This window comes from Maylandia zebra, linkage group LG5 (genome assembly GCF_041146795.1).
Source record: "Maylandia zebra isolate NMK-2024a linkage group LG5, Mzebra_GT3a, whole genome shotgun sequence".
Classification (NCBI taxonomy): domain Eukaryota; kingdom Metazoa; phylum Chordata; class Actinopteri; order Cichliformes; family Cichlidae; genus Maylandia; species Maylandia zebra.
Window position 1 is genome coordinate 31971945 of NC_135171.1, and position 20848 is coordinate 31992792.

The 20848-nt window shown below is 40.7% G+C and overlaps 1 protein-coding gene across 1 annotated transcript; it reads left to right on the plus strand.

The window, feature by feature from the left end:
- Positions 1-39: 39 nt before the first annotated feature.
- On the plus strand, positions 40-19902 carry fer1l4 (fer-1 like family member 4). Its single transcript, XM_076884439.1, has 39 exons — positions 40-57; positions 99-183; positions 264-432; positions 1829-2006; positions 2675-2861; positions 3263-3342; positions 4188-4313; positions 4530-4596; positions 5270-5376; positions 5616-5724; positions 6022-6250; positions 6681-6813; positions 6905-7005; positions 7127-7214; positions 7302-7418; positions 7530-7682; positions 8055-8262; positions 8482-8606; positions 8877-9011; positions 10173-10346; positions 10622-10732; positions 10838-10999; positions 11138-11309; positions 11458-11570; positions 11696-11812; positions 12104-12143; positions 12434-12534; positions 14027-14161; positions 14234-14353; positions 14492-14619; positions 14996-15166; positions 15732-15886; positions 16204-16385; positions 16467-16651; positions 16797-16914; positions 17786-17909; positions 18203-18507; positions 18728-18828; positions 19425-19902. The coding sequence occupies exons 1-39, from the start codon at positions 40-42 to the stop codon at positions 19603-19605; spliced, it is 5310 nt and encodes a 1769-aa protein (XP_076740554.1). The 3' UTR covers positions 19606-19902.
- Positions 19903-20848: the final 946 nt, after the last annotated feature.

Here is a 20848-nt window from a genome sequence, read left to right on the forward strand (position 1 = left end):
AGCTCTATTAATTTTCCAATTGTCTCTCATGATGTTGCCATGGTGACATACTTGAGGGTATGGCCTAAGTGAACACCTGTGATGTTTCTTCCTCTCAGGTGTTCCACAGGCGGACTTTGGCCTTCCTGTTGACCCACATTGGAACCTTCAAGATTGACATATCTACCGTGTACAACCAGCCGGGTATAAGTACTTTTCACAGTGTGGTACTCTGATCTGACTACTGCAGTACTCACTGACCTCTTTTCTCTCTGCCTCTCCAGACCACCGCTTCTACCAGAAGTGGGCTCCTCTCACTGATCCTGCAGATACAAGGTCAGGGATCAAAGGTTATGTCAAGGCCAGCCTCAATGTGCTAATGAAGGGGGATACTCTGAGCATGCCCAGTCTGCCATCGTCCTCCTCGTCTGGAGCCACCGAAGACATTGAAAAGTCAGTTCTAATGCCGTATTGGAATCATTATTAGTCCTCATGTCTTATTCACCTTTATTTCAGACAAGATTAGTCCCTATCATTGTAAAAACAATCAATAATAATCATTACCAATAACATAAAAAACAGAAGATGTAAAGAGAACCTGTCATTTCTAGTCTGATACTTTTATTATTATGCAGCAATTTGTTTTTGTCTGAAACAAGCAGTTTTAGTTCCCTTCACACTCAACCTCCCTTTGTACATGGCCTTATTGTTGCCCCTCATAAGCAAACGGTTTGAACAGCAGGTGCGTTGGGCTTCTGTATTCACAGGAAATGATTGTATTGGCTGCACTCTGCTGCTTTCTCTGGCATCATGTCGAGTCCCAACAAGTCATCTCGCTCATCTAGCTCTTGATCCATCACAATTCAGTGATAAAATGAAAAATGTGGCAATGAGGACCTCAAGTCATTCTGTGTTTGAGTAATTCTGAGCAGTGCTGCAGGAGGAGCAGTGATTTTTGTGAATTTTAGCTTGCCATGGTATAGCAGTCCTTGGGTCAACTGAGCTAAAAACTGCCTGATATTGAGTGTTTAGACCAGTCTAAAGCCCATTTTTCCCTAAATGGAATTATTTCCACATTTGCTGACCTCATGTTTAAAACAAAATTATTTATACACCCCCTAATTTGAGTATGAAAAATACAAATAGCGTCCTTGTTTAACAAAACAACACAGTCGTGAATGCAGAGATTATGACTTAACAAGGCCACCTCAGTCCTAGCAGACCCCTAAAATCAAGTGTGGGCACAAATAAATCAACACCACCTCTTATTGTTCTGGATAATTTACCTAATGGAAGCACTTAAGTATTATTAAATTCTGTTCTTTTGAATTCTTTTGGCGACAGAGAAAAACTGGACTCAGAGTGGTCAAGCTCAAAAAATGATCTTTATTTTACATTTCCGGAAATGGAGACCTGAACACACAAACACACAAGCTCAGGTCTGAAAGCATTAGAAGCCAGCACGGTTATATAGTTCTGCTGCACGTCACACAAACATAGTTTCGATATAAACAACTCCTTCTGTGTTACTAGTTTCGCTTTTTCTGTCTAGTTTCCTGTGATTTATTAATATGTCTCTGCACTAAACTTCCCCTTTCTTTACTTTAGGATTCACTGTGTTTAGATGACGTGATGAGATGGGGTCGTCTGTCTTACTAGTAATTTTGCTCTTTATTCTAAAGGTTCCAGTTTGCTAACTTTTGTCATGAGTTCAACCACTAAACTTATGGGCGCATCAAATCTCAGCAAAACAAAAATGCAGATCTCGTTGTGAACTATTGAATCTGAGATTGATAAAAACATACAGCACACATCATCAGTGGGTTGTGATATTGTGTTTTTCCTGCAGGAACTTGCTGCTTCCTCGTGGTATGCCTTCTGAGCGCCCCTGGGCTCGGTTCCGTGTCCGGATCTACAGGGCCGAGGGTTTGCCCACCATGGAGGCGGGGCTAATGGCCTTTGTGTCTGTCACTGACAGGACTGTATTCATTGACCCCTATGTGAAGGTGACCTTCGCTGGCCAACAGGTACTCAGATATATAAATGTACAAATGTTGTTTGTGGTCTGAGTGCTGGTTCAGAAGCATTGCTGAAACAAATTTTCCTGCATTTCAACTTGTGTACCAAACTTTGGTTTCTGCTATTGTCACATCTGCAAGAAAAACACAAACAGGATGTTCACAGCTTTATAATATTCATAGGTCAGTCCTAGAATTGCATTAAACTTTTTGTGCTCATTTTCAACTCTGTTTAGTTTTGCTAGAGTAGCTTCAGAGATTAAAATCATCCTTACCTACATTTTAATGGGCTTGCTTAGCTCCTCCCCCTTCAACCCAACTTTTTTCTAATTAGTTCACCTCCACAAACAGAAGGTCTGGACAGGCTGCAGGTTGGGCTTTCATACTGACAGCCTAATCTTGACCACATTAGGGATGTTCCTTCTGACTGAATAAATACAGAACCAGGAGTAGAAAGAACTGTCTGATAGTGAATGTTTACAGCAGTCTAAGGCCTCCTTTCAGCTTGAAGGGTTTACTTGTACATACACTGACATCACTATCTGAATTGTTGGCCATGTATCATATATCACAGAAAATATCGGAAAGCAGAATAGGCTGTTTTTAAGTTGTTTTGCTTTTGATAACAATGTTTGGAGTTGTCACATTTCATAATCTTTTTGTGTGTCTGCTTTCAGGGGGAAACATCTGTCGCCACTGCCACCAACTGCCCAGTTTGGAACGAGGAGATCTCCTTCATTGAACAGTTTCCTCCTCTGGCTCAGCGAATCAAAGTTCAGATTCTTGATGACTCTAAGATGGGCGACATCGCTTTGGCAACTCACTTTCTTGACTTGCAGCAGATCTCTGACCCCACCAGGAATGGTGTGACCCCAGATTTACACTGTCTTAATAAAACAATGCATAATGTTTTTTTTCCTTAATTCTATTAAAAAATGATGAAAAACTTGAAAATCAAATCTTAATCTGCAAAGATAACCGAGTATTTGTCACTTTAACACTTCCTGCTCACTTGTGGTAGGAACAAAGCTTCAAGGAAGCTGTGATCAATGATTAAAAATTGTATTATTGGTAAACTGAAAAGTTTTAAGCAAAGCAATAAGTATTGACAAAATTTTGTTTTTGTCCCTTTTAAATACAGCCAACGTTACATGTTTGGCATACCGACATTATTTGAAAAACGTTATTTTGAAAAATGTATTATGCTAAAATGTATTATACCATTAATTGAAACAGTAGAATTTCTGTCCCTCCTTTATCTGCAGGATTTAACCCCACCTTTGGCCCAAGCTGGGTTAACCTTTATGGATCTCCTCAGAACTCCACCCTTGGAGATGTCCACCAGGTAATCTACACCCAGCAAACCAGCATTAAGAAAGGCAGTATTTTGCTCTCTATCTGAAAATAGGATGGAGATGAATATTTGTTGTTTGCCTCATTCAGCAAGTTTAGTTTAGCACAAAGACTAAAAAAGATGGTAAGAGTTCTTCTGGCTTTATCTAAATATATATATATATAAAATCTCCTCTACTATCCAAAGTCCCCCCAGAACTAACAATTGTGTTGTCCTTAGACAGAATAATATTGGCTACTTTCAACTACTGACAGTGTGTACGCTAAGCTAATGTAACCTAATCAGCTGCTGTTTAAAAACTTCCAGGCATCTTGTGGAGTCATCCGCAGGAATAATATGTAGCCTTTGCAGGATTAAAATAATCGTAACTAGAGGACTTCACGATAATTTGTAACATAAAAACATCACTGCTTTCACAATGCTACTTGGAAGGAGAAGAATATTACTATGTTGGGAATCTAAAAACCCGCCCAATGTGTCCCTGTGGTTTGGCAACCTCAATTAATTCAATTACAAATAATAAAATACAATCTCTGAGGGTTCAGGGACAAATTCAGTGCTAACATACCTACATTGCTTAAGACTTCAAAACTTGCCCACCTAGCAGCCCTATCACATTAACATTTGTGTGTTTTATGTGTACATGTGAACTATAGCATGCAGGTCACGGCTTCAGCAGTAGTAAACCTATGCGAATACTCGTTTTTTTTTATGGACTGGTGTCCTACCATGTGTTCTGGGTGGGTGTTTGGTATTACTTTCCAAAGGGAATGTGGAGGGGAAAAATGTAACAATGACAATATGTATACTGATATATCTTTTGTTCACTTCTTCAGGCTTTGAATGAGGGTCTGGGCGAAGGACTGTTCTACCGTGGCCGAATCCTCCTCGCTCTCTCCATGGAGGTCTATTCTTCCTCCTCAGCCATCGCTGCAGACACAGGCTCTGCTGCCTTGGGAAAGGTACCTGAACAGCTGAAACTTCAGTATCAGTCAAAACAATTCGCAAACACTTCAGTTTATCAGCAGTATTTTCTATACGATGTTTCGCTCTAATCAGGATTTTGGATCTCAACAACAACATCATGTAATACAATGTTATTTAATTTTATTGCTGGCCTGATTTCTGCATTAATGACGTTACTAATTCATTTCTGAATCTATATTTTGCCCTTAAAGATGAAAGGAGCCCTGAGTAAGCTGGGATCGAGGAAGAAAAGGAGCAGTAAAAAAGATAAGAAGGAAGGTCAGTCTGCTGAAACTGAGAGAAAATAAACTAAAGTAATGTCTAAGCTGCCAAAGTGCATTTTTTTCAAGAAAAATTAGATCACTGGAGATGAAGGGACCTTTTCCAGTCAGTTTCAGCTCTGTGCTTTTGTGCTTGGACTCACTTTGTATGAGTCTTGATGCAGACCCCTAGTTCCTCCTCTGACTGATTCACCTTCCAGCGTCTTGTTACCGATTGGCTCACCCATCTCATAACCAAAAGATCTGGACAGCAGGTGATTGGGACAGCAAAGCTGTGCACCTGACATGACCATAGAAGGGTTATTTACTTTCTTTGACATCATACAGATTCAACAGTTGAAAAAAAGTGCATTTAGCACAGTCTGAAGCCTGAGAAAAAAAACCAGGACTTTATGACCTCCCCCAGTGGCAACTTAATGAGTTTGAAGTAAGAGGAAGTGAATTCAGTTGTGGTGAACGAGAAGAAATTTTGGGGGCAAAACTGTTTCACTGATATTCTCAGACTTCTTTGAAAGCTGAGCTGAAACAAAATGTTTGATCTTTTAACACAATATGTTTTCCTTTATTTACTCTGGATAATCGAAGCCAATGACAAAAAGTATAGTTAGGATAAAAAAATAGGTTAACTGTACAGAATAAAGGAATCCACTTGTTTTGCTTCCTTCTTGTAGCAGCAGCATCTCAGGCTGCTAGTGGACCTGATGAGTCAGGGGAGGCGAGTGTTGAGGTACCAGAGGCTGCGACTGTGGATGTCGAGGAGATCCACCCTCTCCCAGAGGTGAGTACCAATTATACTGTGATAGCTGAGAATATTTAAAAAAAATATATATATACATATTTTTTATTCTGTTTTCAACACTGAGATCAAATTTGATCTTTTCTCATTGTTTTGTTTCTGCTCTTCCCTTCTCTGCATACGTAGAGAAATGAACGACACACTATACATGATTTTTTTAAATTTCTAAATTGTTGGGAATTTTCTGCTCATCACTTAAGGGAAGTTATTTTCCTCCTCAGGGTCTCCTGGGACAGAAGGAGGAGTTTCTGCTGTTTGCATCTCTGTTTGAAGTCACAATGATGGAACCATCTGTAGGAACCAAACCAATAACCTTTGAACTCTCCATAGGTAAATGTGGTGGTCAGTTTGCAGGATATGGGAACTGCTGGTTTAGTCACTGTGGGTCAACAGTTAGATATTATCTTCACTGATAGTTTATCTGATTATTATTTTCTTAGTAAATTGTTGATATCAGAGATTGAGTCAAATCCTGTAAATTGATAGCTAGACGGACCTTCTGTGGTTGTGAGGAAGAAACCACAGATTGCAGTGGCCGCTCTGGTTTTCGCTGCCTGGGGCTCAAATTTCACATTTTATTTGCAATGGTGAATCCTTGAACTCCAGGTACTGATGTGTTTTTCCCAGGGAATTATGGGAAAGCAGTACAGGTTAGGAAGTCAAAGAAGAAGCAGAGCAAGGAGGATCTGAGAAGGAGCAGGGAAGAGCTGAGGAGCAGCAGAGAGGATCTGAGCGAGGAGACTCGGAATCTGCTGGATTCAGAGGACGAGCTGGACCGAGAGGAGGTTCAAAGTCCTGAACCTGAGAACAGATCTGTGTCTGCTGCCATGAGGCCCCAACCCACCGAGTACAGCAGGTAACCTCTGCCCCCTTTAGATTACTAGGACACGGTTCATCACAATTTTCTAGCCTTAACTCAAGATAACTTAAGAACATCAAAAATGATTTCTGTTTGGAAAAAGTCTTCCCATCGTTTGTCCATCCCTGGGCAGAAGCTCTGCATTAGACAACTTTCTGCAGAAATAAATTAATCACATTGTGATGACACTTCTGATAAATATTGTAGAGTTCATTCTTCAAATACTATAACCCATGCAGCCCATTAACTGAATTAACCAATGAACAGTGTTGATAGAAGATGCATGTGACCTATGTAATTCTCTGTCATCTCACGTCTTCAAATGATAACCCCGTGTCTTTTCCAATACTTCGATTGCCTGTTTAAGGAGATATTTTTTTTATATGTGGCCCTAACATAACTTTCATTATGTCTTTTGGCCTCTAAGGTCTTTCCAGTGTCTCCAACTTCATCCCCCATTAGTGAAATCGAAGCCTTGTTTGTTTGTCTGGAGTCAGTTTGAAGACCACAGCTTTCGTCTCTATCAGGCTAACTGGCTGAGCAAGATGGCAGACAGGCTGGTGAGACTCGATGGATTTCCAATTTCAAAAGTGAAATTATATATATTTTAAGTTATGCATACAGCGCCATCCGTGCTCTCTCTACTTTTAGGAGATTGGTCTCGATGAGGTGGAAAAACTTTTGAGGAGGCCGAGGAGTAAAGCGAAGCAGCGACTGGACGAGGTGCTGCTGGAGCTCGTGGTCTCCTGCAAGTCAGTGTCCTCCTTCTGAAAGCTGTATTAGAAATGATTCAGTTTAGTTTGTTCTGATCTAACTTTATTTGTCTTTTGGTCTTTTCACTTTTCTAATGTTCTCCCTTCTTTCTCTCTGCAGACAGTTCAGTGCTTTCTCTGAAAAGAGATCTCAGTCGCGTCCCAACAACCTCGATAAATGCAGAAGGAACTTCATCAAGAAGAATTTGGTGAGTCTGTTCTCATGTCCTTCCTTTACCCATCACCATCTACCTGCCTGTTTCTCTCTGCCTGATTGAATGTCTTACTTTGTCCAGATCCTGCTGGCCAGGCAAGCAGTCAGGGCCAGGCGAAGGATTACAAGACGGACTGCCAAACAGCGGCTAATGGAGAGCAAGAGATTCCTCAAGAAGCTCCGCCTACTGGCTGTAGAGGTCAGAGTTCAAAGAGTGTGACTGATAGTCACCAAAAAGATGTTAGAAAATCGCTTTATGTACAATATGTTGCAAGTCTGACATCTACTGCCCACGCTGTGCTCTCTTCAGCCCCAGAGTACCATCCCAGATGCTTTCATATGGCTACTGAGTGGAAACAAGCGACTAGCCTACGTCAGGATCCCGGCCTACTCCATCCTGTTTTCATTGGTGGAGGAGCAGAGGGGGCGGGACTGTGGCAAAGTCAGCACTCTTTACATGAAGGTAACCATTCCGTCTCTAGTCATCAGTGAAACCCATGATAATTTGCTTTAGTTAAATCCAGCACTGGTAATACCATTAGGGGCAGTTTGTTTTGAAATAAATTCATAAATCAATGAAACCACACAAATCTGTCAAAACGTATAATATTAACAATATAGGTGCGATAAAAAATAATATAGCAATGATAACATGACAGTAATAATTATGACAAGTCAAAGAACTTTTGTAGAGGTCCATTCTCACAACGGATGAATAAAGTTTGTTTTTACAACAGTGATCTGATAACAACACAGATAATTCATCTCCTCTCATGGTCACGCTCTAAAAACTGATGTTTCCCATTTCATCCCATTTATCTGTCTGTCCTTTTAGTCTCCGGGAGGTCCAGCAAGTGAGATCTTTGTGAAACTTGAGGTCTACCTGTGGCTTGGTCTTACCAAGTACAGCAAAGAGGTCATCAGTTGCCTGCCTGAGGACTTTGTGCCAGTTTATGCGGAGGACATAGGAGAGGGGGAGGAGCAGAGGGGGCTTGTTGATACGGGTGGAAGGAGGAAGCTTCCTCTCGGACTGTCCTGCCAAGGTGAGTCAGCTGAAACGTCTGTGTGTTGGTGGAAGCTTAGCATCGAGGTGAAAAAAATAATCTTATTAGAGAACTAGAGTTTGCAAACATTTAAAGTTCCCTGCAATAAATTGATAAATTTGTACTTCTACATAAAAGCCTTGTAGTTTCTTTTATTTTGACTTGTTGATCGTACAGTTTCAGCTGTTTGTTCATGTTGGTTTTGTTCTTTCTCCACAGACCGCAGGTACTACCAGCTACGATGTCACCTGTACCAGGGGCGTGGCTTGATGGCTGCAGATGATGATGGCCTGTCAGACCCCTTTGCCAGGGTGGTCTTCACCACTCACTGCCAGGTCACAAGGGTAGGTACAGCAGGTTTAACAGTTGTAAGTGCAATGTTTCAAACGTTCCACATTTGAAACATTGAATCGGCAAAATAAAGTAATCATTGAGGCTAAAATGAGCTAAAGTGAGAATTAAGGGTGACAAAAAATGATAATCATTATTGGGTCTCTCTTTACATTTACCTGCCACTAAAGTCATCTGTTGGTCTGTTTCTTTTTTAACATACTATCATGGGATCTTTTATCAGAGCTCGTAAACTTTGCACCTACTGTTTTTGATATGTACAGATGTTGCCAGACACACTCTCTCCTGCCTGGTGTGAGTGCTTGGTGTTCGACAGAGTTCTGCTAGAGGGAACGAGAGAGGATCTCCAACAGGATCCGCCCCTCATCATCATCAACATCTACGACTATGATGCTGTGGTAATGTTATTTTTTTCGTTGTTATATTATTATAAAATGTTATTATAAAATAATGCGCTTCATTTTTTTAAAATAGAAAATATTATCTCACACTTAGTGAGAACTTTAGTTTATAAGTTTATAACGGATTCATATACTAATTTCCAGCTCCACATATATATACTTGGACTGTACTAAAGTAGCTTTGCATGATAAACAGTTCAAAATAAGTGTTATTTCTCTTATATTTCACCTTGTTGGAGCCCCCCAGCTCATCTGCTGTCTGACACAAATCTTCCCTCTCACTTAAAGCCACTTTTATACTGCTTGTCTGCTTGTCTCATAAACAGAAGAGTGATAGCTTTTGTCCAAGAGTAGACAAAACTGTTTGACATTAGGCACTTATAGTAGTTTAGCTCACAGGGATTAAGTTCTAAACACTTTGGTTGTCTGTAACTGGAACATCCAACACTGTGTCAGTATTTAAAATAAGGACAGACATAGCAGGTATCCTTTAGCAATCTAGTAGGTGAGAGCTAAATGTGTTTCTGCAGTTGTAATCAGAACTGAACAGCTTTCATAAGTGTTTTTTTAATGAATGGAATCAACAGATTTTCCCTATTTAGACTCTTAGTGGCTCACTGTCATTTTTGCACAGTGAATACCATTTGATTTATCCAGAGGAAGAAGGTGGAAGAGGACCTGTTAGGGTGGAGGTATACACTGCAGAAGAAACGTGAAAGACAGTAGAAGCGAGACAGAATATATGTGGAAAGGTGAAGATGGAATGAGTAAAGGTAGTGAAGATGAATGGCTTTAAAAGGAGTCAATGATCCAAAACAATGAAGAGAGCGCAAGCAGGGTGGAGTGGGTCGAGTAAGCGTCAGGGGTGATTTGTCACACAAGGACAGCAGCAAGAGTGAAAGGAAAGGTTTACAAGGTGGTAGTGAGAACCGTGCTATCATGTTGGAAATGATAGCACCGGCTGGTAGAGAGAGGAAGACGCTACAGATAGGGTGAGATCGAGGAAGATGTTCTGCTATGTCAACCTCATATGGGAGCAGATTTTTTTAATGAAATGTTTTAGTATTTGCCACATCGTCGACTTATTATTAAGTGATGTCATAATAGCTATTGTGTGTGTGTGTGTGTGTGTGTGTGTGTGTGTGTGTGTGTGCGCAGGGTGGTCCGAAGCCTCTGGGTCGAGCTTTTGCTGAGCCTGAGTTTAAAACCGTGGAGCAGTTGTATGAAAAGCCCCGCCTCCGTTTCTTTGATGTTAACATGGGGAGGGTCTCCGCTGGAGAGCTGCTGGCTGCCTTTGAACTCATCGAGTTGGACTACTCTGGGTTTGGAGAGGTAACGACTGTCAGCCAGTCACAATCTTAAAAAAAGTTCATATTTAAAGTGAGGAATCTGGAGTAACAGTCTTTTTTGTTTCTAATCTGATAGAAGATCTGATGACAAATCTCAATGAATTTGGTTAATAAAATTAAAGAGGAAAAAAGAAAACATGGTCGCAGCAACTAAGTTTCGTTTTCTTTTAAATCAGAAACGTCCTTTTACATAGAGACACAGGTGGTGTGTCTGAACTGATCAAACATAGTGAATACCAAAAACATTTCCCCCTGCAGCCCACTCTCCCCAGCCACGTGGACCCGCAGGAACTGAACTACGATGAAGAGCACAATTTTTACCTGATCCCTGAAGGAGTGCGACCTGTGCTGAAGACTTTCAGGATTGAGGTCAGGCACACATGGACACACAAAGTTTGTTGATGTGACGCAGATGGATAATGTGGACTTTTGGCTTATAGGGCGAGATCTGTGTCTTTGTTTGTGTGCGTTCAGGTGCTGTTCTGGGGTCTGCGGGACCTGAAGCGAGTGCACCTCTTTGAGGTGGAGCACCCTCAGGTGAAGATCGAGTGTGCAGGACGACAACTGGAGTCTGAGGAGATTGAAAGCTACAAGACTAACCCAAACTTCAAAGAGGTGGTCCACTACATGGATGTGGTGAGTTACTAGTTAAGGATGCTAAAGAGAACAATTCTGGTATAAAGAAAAGCAGAATTGTACAAATTCAGAACAGGTGCAAAAATGTAAAATTTCATTTCCTGTCCTGTTTCCTCTTCCTGCTTGTGGTCTGATTAGGAGCTGCCGGAGGAGTTGTACCTGCATCCTCCTCTCACAGTGTTTGTGGTAGAGCATCGAGCGTTTGGCCAGCTTGCTCTGGTCGGGTCCCATGTGGTTCAGAACCTCATGGACTACGGCCCGCGTGAGGTTGCTGGGGAGCCAGAGGAGGAAGAGGAGCCCAAGCCAAAAGGTAAGACCTGCAAAATTAGTCTAATGTTGCTCTCTGAAGCTGTTTGCTGAGAATGCAAGCGAGTAACTCGTACTACTCATTTGTTTCCACAAGGTTTCAATAGACAGTTTTCTCAGCATCCTCCAAAAGTTTTTGTGTGTCTTTTCAGCGAAGAAGAGTTCAATGAAGATGGACCCTCTGATGTCAGTGAGGAGTATGGGACTCAGCAACCTTTCAGTCAAACAGTCCAAGATTCCCATCAACCCCTTAAAGCTGGTTAATGTATGTGTGTTAATCTCCCACTCACTTTGCGCTGGGTGTTAAAAACTAGGAACTAGAAAGGTTCAGACATATTTCAAATCAAATTTCAACCATCCACATTTTAAAAATATTTTTAATGTCTTTAGGCACCCCTGAAAAAAATTAGAAATAAGGAGGAGGAGCTAGAGGAGGAGGTGCCTGAGAAGGAGGAGTTAGACTGGTGGTCGAAATACTACGCCTCACTGGAGGAGCTCGAGAAGCAGGTGAGACACTAATTTACCTGTGTACCTGTTAATTTTCCTCATGGACAAAAAGGTTAAATGTTGATATAAATTTCAAACAGAGCCGTGGATACATGTGAGGCTTCAATAATATAATACCTTAAGAATCAATGAAATTCTGCTTAATTGAGACTTTCAACAAGAGACCTTATGTTTAAATAATTTCTTTCCACCGAACATGTGCAAATATATGTGCTTAAGCTTATGAGAAATAAATAATCTCACTAATTAGGACATTTTTCAGTCGTCCTAATGTTCTGATCCCATCTGCAGGCTGCTGAGATTCTGGAGATGGAGGAACAAGCCGAAACCGGTACAGTTAAACGGCTAAATTTAGTTCAAATAATCTGTATTATTTTATATTATTAAATATCAACAACATATCATCTGATTATTTACAAGGATCGTATGTTTAACAGAAAACACATTCTGACATAAAATCTTCTAAAACATGATTTTATTCTGCAGCATTAGGCGTCCCAATCCAGAAAAAATCCCAACAGTCCAAATGTCTAAATATAAAATGTTGATAGATATATAACAGAGAAAGCACGTGTGTGTGCCCATGTGTGTGTGTTTAATAAAATGTTCTTCTTTGCTCAGAGGGAGTAAATCTAACCATGGCGAACATTGAAGAGGAAGAGGAGGAAGCCGTGCTTGTGGAGGCTGAGCCTCCCAAACGCAAAAAGATTGCAACACTAAAGGTGTGACTTCACAATCGATCCCCAGCCTGAAGCAGCTGATCCATAATCATAATCTTATGGCCACATTACTAAAAGGAGTCTTTAGGATTCTCTCAGAAAAACAATTACAAACTGTTTTGGTCCCACACTGATATGTTAACTGTGAAGTTGTGAACTTGGAGACCTCCATTCACTTGGATTGATCCATCCATCCATCCATCCATCCATCCATTCATTCATTCTCTTCCACTTATCTAGTTCAGGGTTGCAGCGGGCTGGAGCCTATCCGAGCTGTCTTAGGGCAAGGCAACCTGTCCAGGATGTCGCCAGTCTGTCGCAGGACTAACACATATTCAGGCAATTTCATAAAATCAAAAACTCGTCATAAACATCTTTTTTACTTTAACTGTTAATAAGGTGTCTAAACTCAAGCCCACATATTATATTTTGGCTATATTGGGTTTTAGAAAAACACATCTGTGCATTTAAACGCTTACAACAAATACAAAATCCAGAGAACTCACTGTAAGCTTCTAGAAAAATAAAAACACAGGAACATTTGCAAAGCTTTTAGGGTTCCCCAGTTCCCAACCTTTTCAATCAATCAATCAATCAATCAATCAATCAATCAATCAATCAATCAATCAATCCTTTATTTGTCACATGCAAAGTTTGCACCTGAAGTGAAATTTGGGTAGAAATGTTAAATCAGTTGAAAGTACTAGAAGTTGTGAGTCAATCCACATAGACGTCATTGTTAAAATACTGTTAGCATAAAAAATTACATGTTTACAGGCAGTTTAAAAGGATTAGGATTCAACTTTATTGTCATTACACAAGTATAAATAGAGGGTAACAAAATACAGTCAAACAAAAAAACAAAAAAGTATAATAATCTGGCCCTTTAAAATAACTGCAAATACAACAAAAGGATTGCATTATATTAATGCTTAAAGCAATGCATTATTACAGAAAAGGCCCCTTTGAGTGATTCATGCGCAGCTGTAGCTGGCATCGTTCTGCAAGGCTTCACCTCTTCTTCACTGACCACTAAACTCTGGTCTGGATCAAGTTTGTGGTGGTGATGATTGCCTTACAGAGAATTTTTAATGAATTTACCTCACAAGTGATGTGACTTGTTGTGTGATTCAGTCCATCCAAGCAGACTGACCTCAAGTTTTGGTGAGATAAATTTTGCTTTTCTTAGTCTAGCACTAGTTGGAAGATACCCGTCTGTTGTACCTGCAGATTTTATGGGTGCAGCTTACCACAATCATCTGATAACTTGGTACTCCAGCTTTTTAAATTTGGCCCCTTCTGCCGTCCCTACCAAAGCAGGATGTGGATGGCTATTTTTCTCAGGTGCACTGTAGCTTCAGTTGTTTTGGGTGCGACTATTTTCTGAGTCGAGTTTTTTCCGCAGCCTTGATGCCAATGAGTAACAACAGAGCAGATTTGGAGCTGGGGTAGACTTTCAGACATTTTTCTCTCTGTGTTGTGTGTGTGTGTTCAGCTGTATGGAGGCGATCTGGAGTCAGAATTCAGTCACTTTCAGGACTGGCTGCGGGTTTTCCCTGTGTATAAAGGTCGAGCAAGCGGTGAGGATGAGGAGGAGGATGAAGAGGCGAGGCTGATGGGAAAATACAAGGTAATGTATACAGAGCTGTCTGTGTATTATTCTGGTAAATAGTGTTTATTATGTACTTCTCTCTCTCCCTAGGGTTCCTTCCTGGTTTATCCGATTGAACCAGAAGACACCGAAGACACCAGCTGTCAGATCATCAAAGGAATCCCCAGAAACTCACCAGTTAAAGTCTTAGTTCGAGTCTACATAGTCAAGGTCCTTCTTGCTTACACAAACAGCTTTGTGCATTCGATAACCAAATTCACATTCTTGCCTGCAGCTGCATTGCACTGGGTTGATATCTGTTTGGACCCAATTGATGTTTATTTCCTGCTGTGTGTTTGGTGCCTGCAGGCCACCAGCCTGGCTCCCACAGACCCAAATGGTAAAGCAGACCCTTACCTCGTGATCAAAGTTGTAGAGCAGAATATGGACACCAAAGATCGATACATCCCCAAACAGCTCAATCCAATATTTGGAGAGTCAGTACCACAGTTATTATGGTTTTATTTTTTATTTTTTGCTTTTTTGTGGAACTGCTTGTTTTATTACTGTTAGTGTTGGTATTGGTTATTCGTTTTACGATAATATGTAACATTGTCTAATTGAACTTGTCTGAAGTTCTTGAATCTTAAAAAAGCCTGAAACTGACATCCCATAATCATTTGCACCAAAGCCTCCTCAGACCAGTTGTGTTGGAAATTTTAAGTTAACAAAGAATAAAATTGCACAACTTCGAGTTGTTTTTATTCAACTCTAGTTGTTTGATGCGTGTCAGTCTAGCTGTATTTGATTCTTTGTTTACCTGCCTATATGTCTCACTGTCTGTCTGCCTGTCTGACTGACTCTGTATCTCAGGGTATTTGAACTCACAGTGTCTTTCCCACTGGAGACGGAGCTGGTTATCACAGTCATGGACCACGATCTTGTGGGGGCCGATGACCGTATCGGAGAGACACGGATTGACTTGGAGAACCGGTTCTACAGCAGCCACAGAGCCTCCTGCGGTCTGGCTCTTTACTACGACACGTTAGTACCGCAAGTCATTCAAGGCTCTGGACAATGACACTTTAAATTTAATTCTACAATTTGGACACGTAAAAAATTATTTTGCTTCTTACTGTGTATAAACTATATCTTATTGTATCTTACTCATTGTCATTTAAACATAACAATAACTTCAGTACTCAAATGGCCTCCTCAGTCCAAATGAGCACCTTTGGCATAAGATGGAACAGACGATTCACATCATGGATGAGCAGCTGACAAATCTGCAGTAACTGAGTGACACTGTCATATCAATATGGGCCAAAATCCCTTAGGAACAATTCCAGTACCTTGTTGAATCTTTGCTATAAAGTATTCACCCTGGAACGCATGTGATTGGTGCTTTGCAACAATCTCACTAATTATAATTTTTTTCAAAGGGTTTAATGAATCAAAAAATATATCTTTTTATTGCAATGTTTTATTTGCTCAGGGTTTAAAGTGTTAATATAATTCTGACAGTAGGGTCAAAACTGGTACAAGCAATGTCTACTTGAAGTGGCTGGTGAGTATATATGCTTTGTCTCTCTGCTGTTTCTCACTCCAGTGATGGTTACAATATGTGGCGGGATGCAAAGAAGCCGTCAACTATCTTAAATGAGCACTGCAGGAAGTACGGCATCCCGTCTCCTGAGTACAGGCCATCTGAAGTCAAAGTCCTCAACAAGATTTTCAAAGTACCACCAGACGCGATACCTGAAGGTAAGACGGAAAGAAAAGGAGAGACAGGTAGGTTGCGATTCAGCTAGATCTAAATAGACTTTAGTACTAAGTGAAGCAGTGCTTACTCTGAAGCCAAAGTAAACAGTGCATAATTGTACATCTGTAAATGAATCATAATATACAGTACAACATCATATTGTTCCATCTAGCAGCTCTGAAACTGCACCATAATCATTTTTCATACTTTATTTCTGCTGCTCGTCTCATACAGCAGCCTCCAGCTCTCATAACACTAATAACAGTAATGGTAATAACAGCTCTAACAACACTGCTGCTGCCACTGTTATTGTTATTAGACCTGCTGAAGAAGAACCAGCGGTCTCCAGAGGAGGAGGCAGAGATACAGGAGCATGCAGCCCTGAGTGTGCTGCACCGCTGGGGTGAAATGAACGAATTCATTGCTGGAGTTGTTCCTCTGGTACCTGAGCACGTGGAAATCCGGTCTCTGATGAACCAGGACAATCCTGGACTGCCACAGGTAACCATACCACAGCAGTAAGGACAACACACTGCTACAGGTGCAAATAAGTATATTCAGCTGTGTGTGTGTGTGTTGCAGGGCTATCTTCATATGTGGGTGGACATGTTTCCCACTGACATCCCAGCTCCGCCCCCCATTGACATAAAGCCCCGCCTACCTGAACAATACGAGCTGCGTGTGATCATCTGGAACACTGATGATGTGTTTCTGGATGATGTGAACCCGTTCACAGGCGACCCGTCCTCTGACATCTATGTGAAAGGGTTAGACACGCGCGCACACACACACACACACACACACTCTCTCTAACTTGGTCTGCACAGTCATCATGCCTACATCTTGATGGGCTTACCTCTGTGTTCCTGCTTAGCCTTTAGGGATCATTGTTGTGTTGTATTCCCTGTGCAGCTGGATAAAAGGACTGGAAGGAGACAAGCAGGAAACCGATGTTCACTTCAACTCTCTGACTGGAGAAGGAAACTTTAACTGGAGATTTGTTTTCCGCTTTGACTACCTTCCTACTGAGGTACACACATATTTTGGTGATGTCTGGACCTTTTAATGTCAATTAGCCTTTGCTCTTATGTCTCCAGGGCTACAACCAGATAACTAATAAGTCTATAAAAATGTTAAAAATATCATCCTTGAATCTTTACATAAAGTAGAAAAGCAGAAAACTCCTTTTTCAGAATCAGTAAACATAAGTAAATGCGCTCTTTCTCTGGAGATGAATCATCTTGACTCTTATGTTCTTTCCTTTGGTGCTGCCCAGAAAAGGCATTTTAGTTTAAAAAAATTATTAAAGTACAACTTCAGTTATTTATAAAGCCTGAAATTACAAAAATAGCCAGGATATTTGTTTTGTACGGTAAAGATCCATTAAGATGACATAACCAAAGTCACCAAGTATCCAAAATGTATGAGGAAGGACCTGGCAAGAGTGGGGAGGAAAAGCTCCCTTCTAACAAGAAGAAATCCCAGGGGAAGGCTGTCATCTGCTACGATGAGTTGGAGTGAGGGTAAAAAAAGAGATCAAAGAAGAGAAAAAACTACTAGACGGAGATGCTGATCTTCTTGTGGCTCTAGTGGATGCTAGCATGTCTCATAGTGAGCCTCAGTACTTAGTAGTATACTCTGCACCTTATGTACTTAGCTGTCTACCATGTAAATTTCAGGGGGTAGTGCCTTTGTGATCGCTTTTGTAAACTTCTGACCAGAAATATTACTGAGTTTCTCTATAGTTAAGACAGCAATTAAACAAACAAACAACCAACAGTGTCACAATACATGAAATATGTGTTTCTATCTGTTAGTTATTTCACATAGTTTTCTAGAGGTACTAGAAAATGACTGGAGACGTATCATGTTTGTTAAAAATGCATCTTCTCCTTCTGTAGAAAGAGGTGGTGTACAAGAAGAAGGAGTCCATCTTCTCTCTGGAGGAGTCAGAGTTTCGTCAGCCGGCTGTTCTGGCTCTGCAGGTCTGGGACTACGATCGCATCGCTGCCAATGACTTCCTGGGTGAGGCACACAGGCTTATCAACACTGTCAATTAGGAAATGCTTAATAGCCCTTAAAAGAATTATTAGACCACCACCCAGTGTATGGTTTATACCACAGCTGCCCTAAAGTAACAATCTTGGCAATTAACAAATGAATGTTTTTATGTTTCTGTAATAGTTATTTCAGCTTTATTCAACTCACGGCTGAGCTGTTATTTTTCCATCCACTGTTTAAAATGTGTCACAAGATTAAAGAGTCCTTACCTCCGACTCTTCCACCCAGTCATTCCTCTTTTATGCTTCATCTGCTAGGTGCAATAGAGTTGCGCCTCAGTGACATGGTGCGACCGGCAAAGTCATCCGGTAAGTGTACGATTTCGATGGCGAAGGATCGGGCCAGCCCTCGATTCTCGATCTTTCGTGCCAAGAAGATGAAGGGCTGGTGGCCCCTGACTCGTCCAAAGACCGCCGAGGACTTTGAGAGGGAGGAGAAGGAGAAGGAGGAAGCCAAAAAGAAGGGACGCAAAAAGAAAAAGAAGAACAAAGACAAGAGGAGCCAGTTGAGAGAGGAGGACATCCAGTACACTGACAGCATGGGCAACACTTTCCTGTTAATGGTACAAAAATCCATCTGAATCACTTCAGTTCAAGAAGCAGTAAAATATTTATTCAATTAAATTATAGAACATCTGTGTCTGTTGGCACAAGAAGAGAAATTTAAACAGAGTTTTGCAGCAGCAAAAGCTTTTTTCCCCACTTTTGGCCTTCTGGTCTTTGAGTTTATAATGGCAAATGAAGAAAATGAATTTTATTTAACACAAACTTGTCTCTATGAAGGGAAAAGTGGAGGCGGAGCTTCAGCTGGTGACATTGGAGCAGGCAGAGGCCAACCCTGTGGGTCGGGCACGCAAGGAGCCAGAGCCTCTGGACAAACCAAAGTACTGCGTGCACTACCACATGCACACTACAACTCTTTTCTTTTTTTCTTTTTTCAAGTTAATATATTTATACACTTGAATACTCTCTTATAAATGTCTTTAACTTCCTTTTCTTTCATCTCTAAATTTCCCTGATTAATGTAACTAAAACCATTTTCTTTTTTTTTTGATTGATCTCTTTAGTGGTTGCTACAGCAGCTCATTTGCCTCCATCCCCGCTATCTCCAGCATCTTCCTCTTTCCAGCTAATCCTCTGCATGTCCTCTTTTACTACTCCAAGAACCTTCTCTATAGTCTTCTTCTTTTCCTCCTGCTTGGCAGCTCCATATCGAGCATGCTTTATCAAGTATATCCACTCTCCCTCCTTTGCACATGTCCAAATCATCTCAGTCTTGTCTCTCTACCTTTGTCTCCAAACCGCTCAGCCTGATCTGTTTCTTTGATGTACTAATTTTGTAATCCTGTCGTTTCTGGTCACTAGCAGGGAAAGTTTATTTTGTGGTAAAACACTGATGTTTTGAATTTGGTGTGACCCAGCCTGTAGGCTTCCACAGCCCAGGTGTGAACACATAAACTGTCTTCTGTTGTCTCTCCAGTCGTCCCACCACCAGCTTCGCCTGGTTCGTCAACCCGATGAAGACCTTCGTCTTCCTCATCTGGAAGAAATACAAGAAGTATATCATTGCTCTGGTTATTATCACCATCCTCACGCTTTTCATCGTCCTCATTGTCTACACAATGCCACAGCAAATCAGCTCTCTCATCATCAAGGGGTAAAGAAATGGATGGCTGGTTGTTGACCTGACCTGGCCCAGCGTCCTTTTTATTCCTCACTTTTATGTACCTAATCTGTATAACAGGTGATTTAATGTATTTATCCTGACTGCACTACATAATCAAAGAGATGTTTTACGTTTGGATGAATCCATCCTCAGAGGAAATTAAATCTCTTTCCTCAGTTTGAAACCACACTGATCTTATTTACATGTATTTTATGAACTGTAAAACTTGCAGCAACCCGATGTAACAAATAAGTATGTATGTTAAAATAAAACACTTTTCTATTCATTGTAATACGTCTAATATTGTGTATTATGCATAGTTAGGTTTATATTGGTGTTATAATTGGAAGGTAAGTCAAATAAGTACATAACCTTCTGGCATTTAGCAGTGAAATCACAGACTGCAGACAGATGCAATGATCATACTCCATGAAATAGTTCCCATTCTTGCTGTGGGGCATATTTGAAGCCAATAAAGCTGCAAAAGTTCTTATTTTCCAGGGATTATATACCAATTAAAATAAATTATGAATACTAGAAGTTATTTTTGCAAATAGATCCACCTGGACACTGGGTTCTTAAATCTAAATATAGTGAAAGTTACTCCTATTTTCAAAGTTCTCGATCAGAGTATTTTCTCCATTGTCATTTTAGCTTTGATCATGAACGCAGATGGACCTGACTAAGAAACCGATAGAAGCCGCATGTAGCAACCTGTCATTCATATGGTGGTACCGCCCTTAAAGATACCCTGCATTACTGTCATGCTGGACACTGATAGGAACCCTCTTTTACAAAATGAACATGCATTCAGTGAGACAACAAACTGATCAGGAAAGGATTTAATAACAGCACGCATTCATGACACCAAGGATCTTTTACTTTTACTTCTATGTAACTCCTGCTTGCTGTCACAATTAACAGGTTTAAGGTCAGACCTGAAAGTTCCACCAAATGATCAAACGAAACCTGCAGAGTCCCAGTGAAGGAGATTAACTTTAATTAGCTTTTAATTCTATTCAATTTGGCAGTTTTTCTGGCTTCTTTTATGCACAAATTTGGTGTGCTAATTGTAGTGGGATCAGCGTCACACCAGCACTGAGAGCTATACGATTTCTCAGTAACTGAAAGACAAAGCAATTTGCACCAAAACAATCTGAATTGAATGTCAGCTACAACAGATTCCTTACATAACGGATGGTTCTATTTCTGTGCTGCATTAAGCAATCTGTTTATGT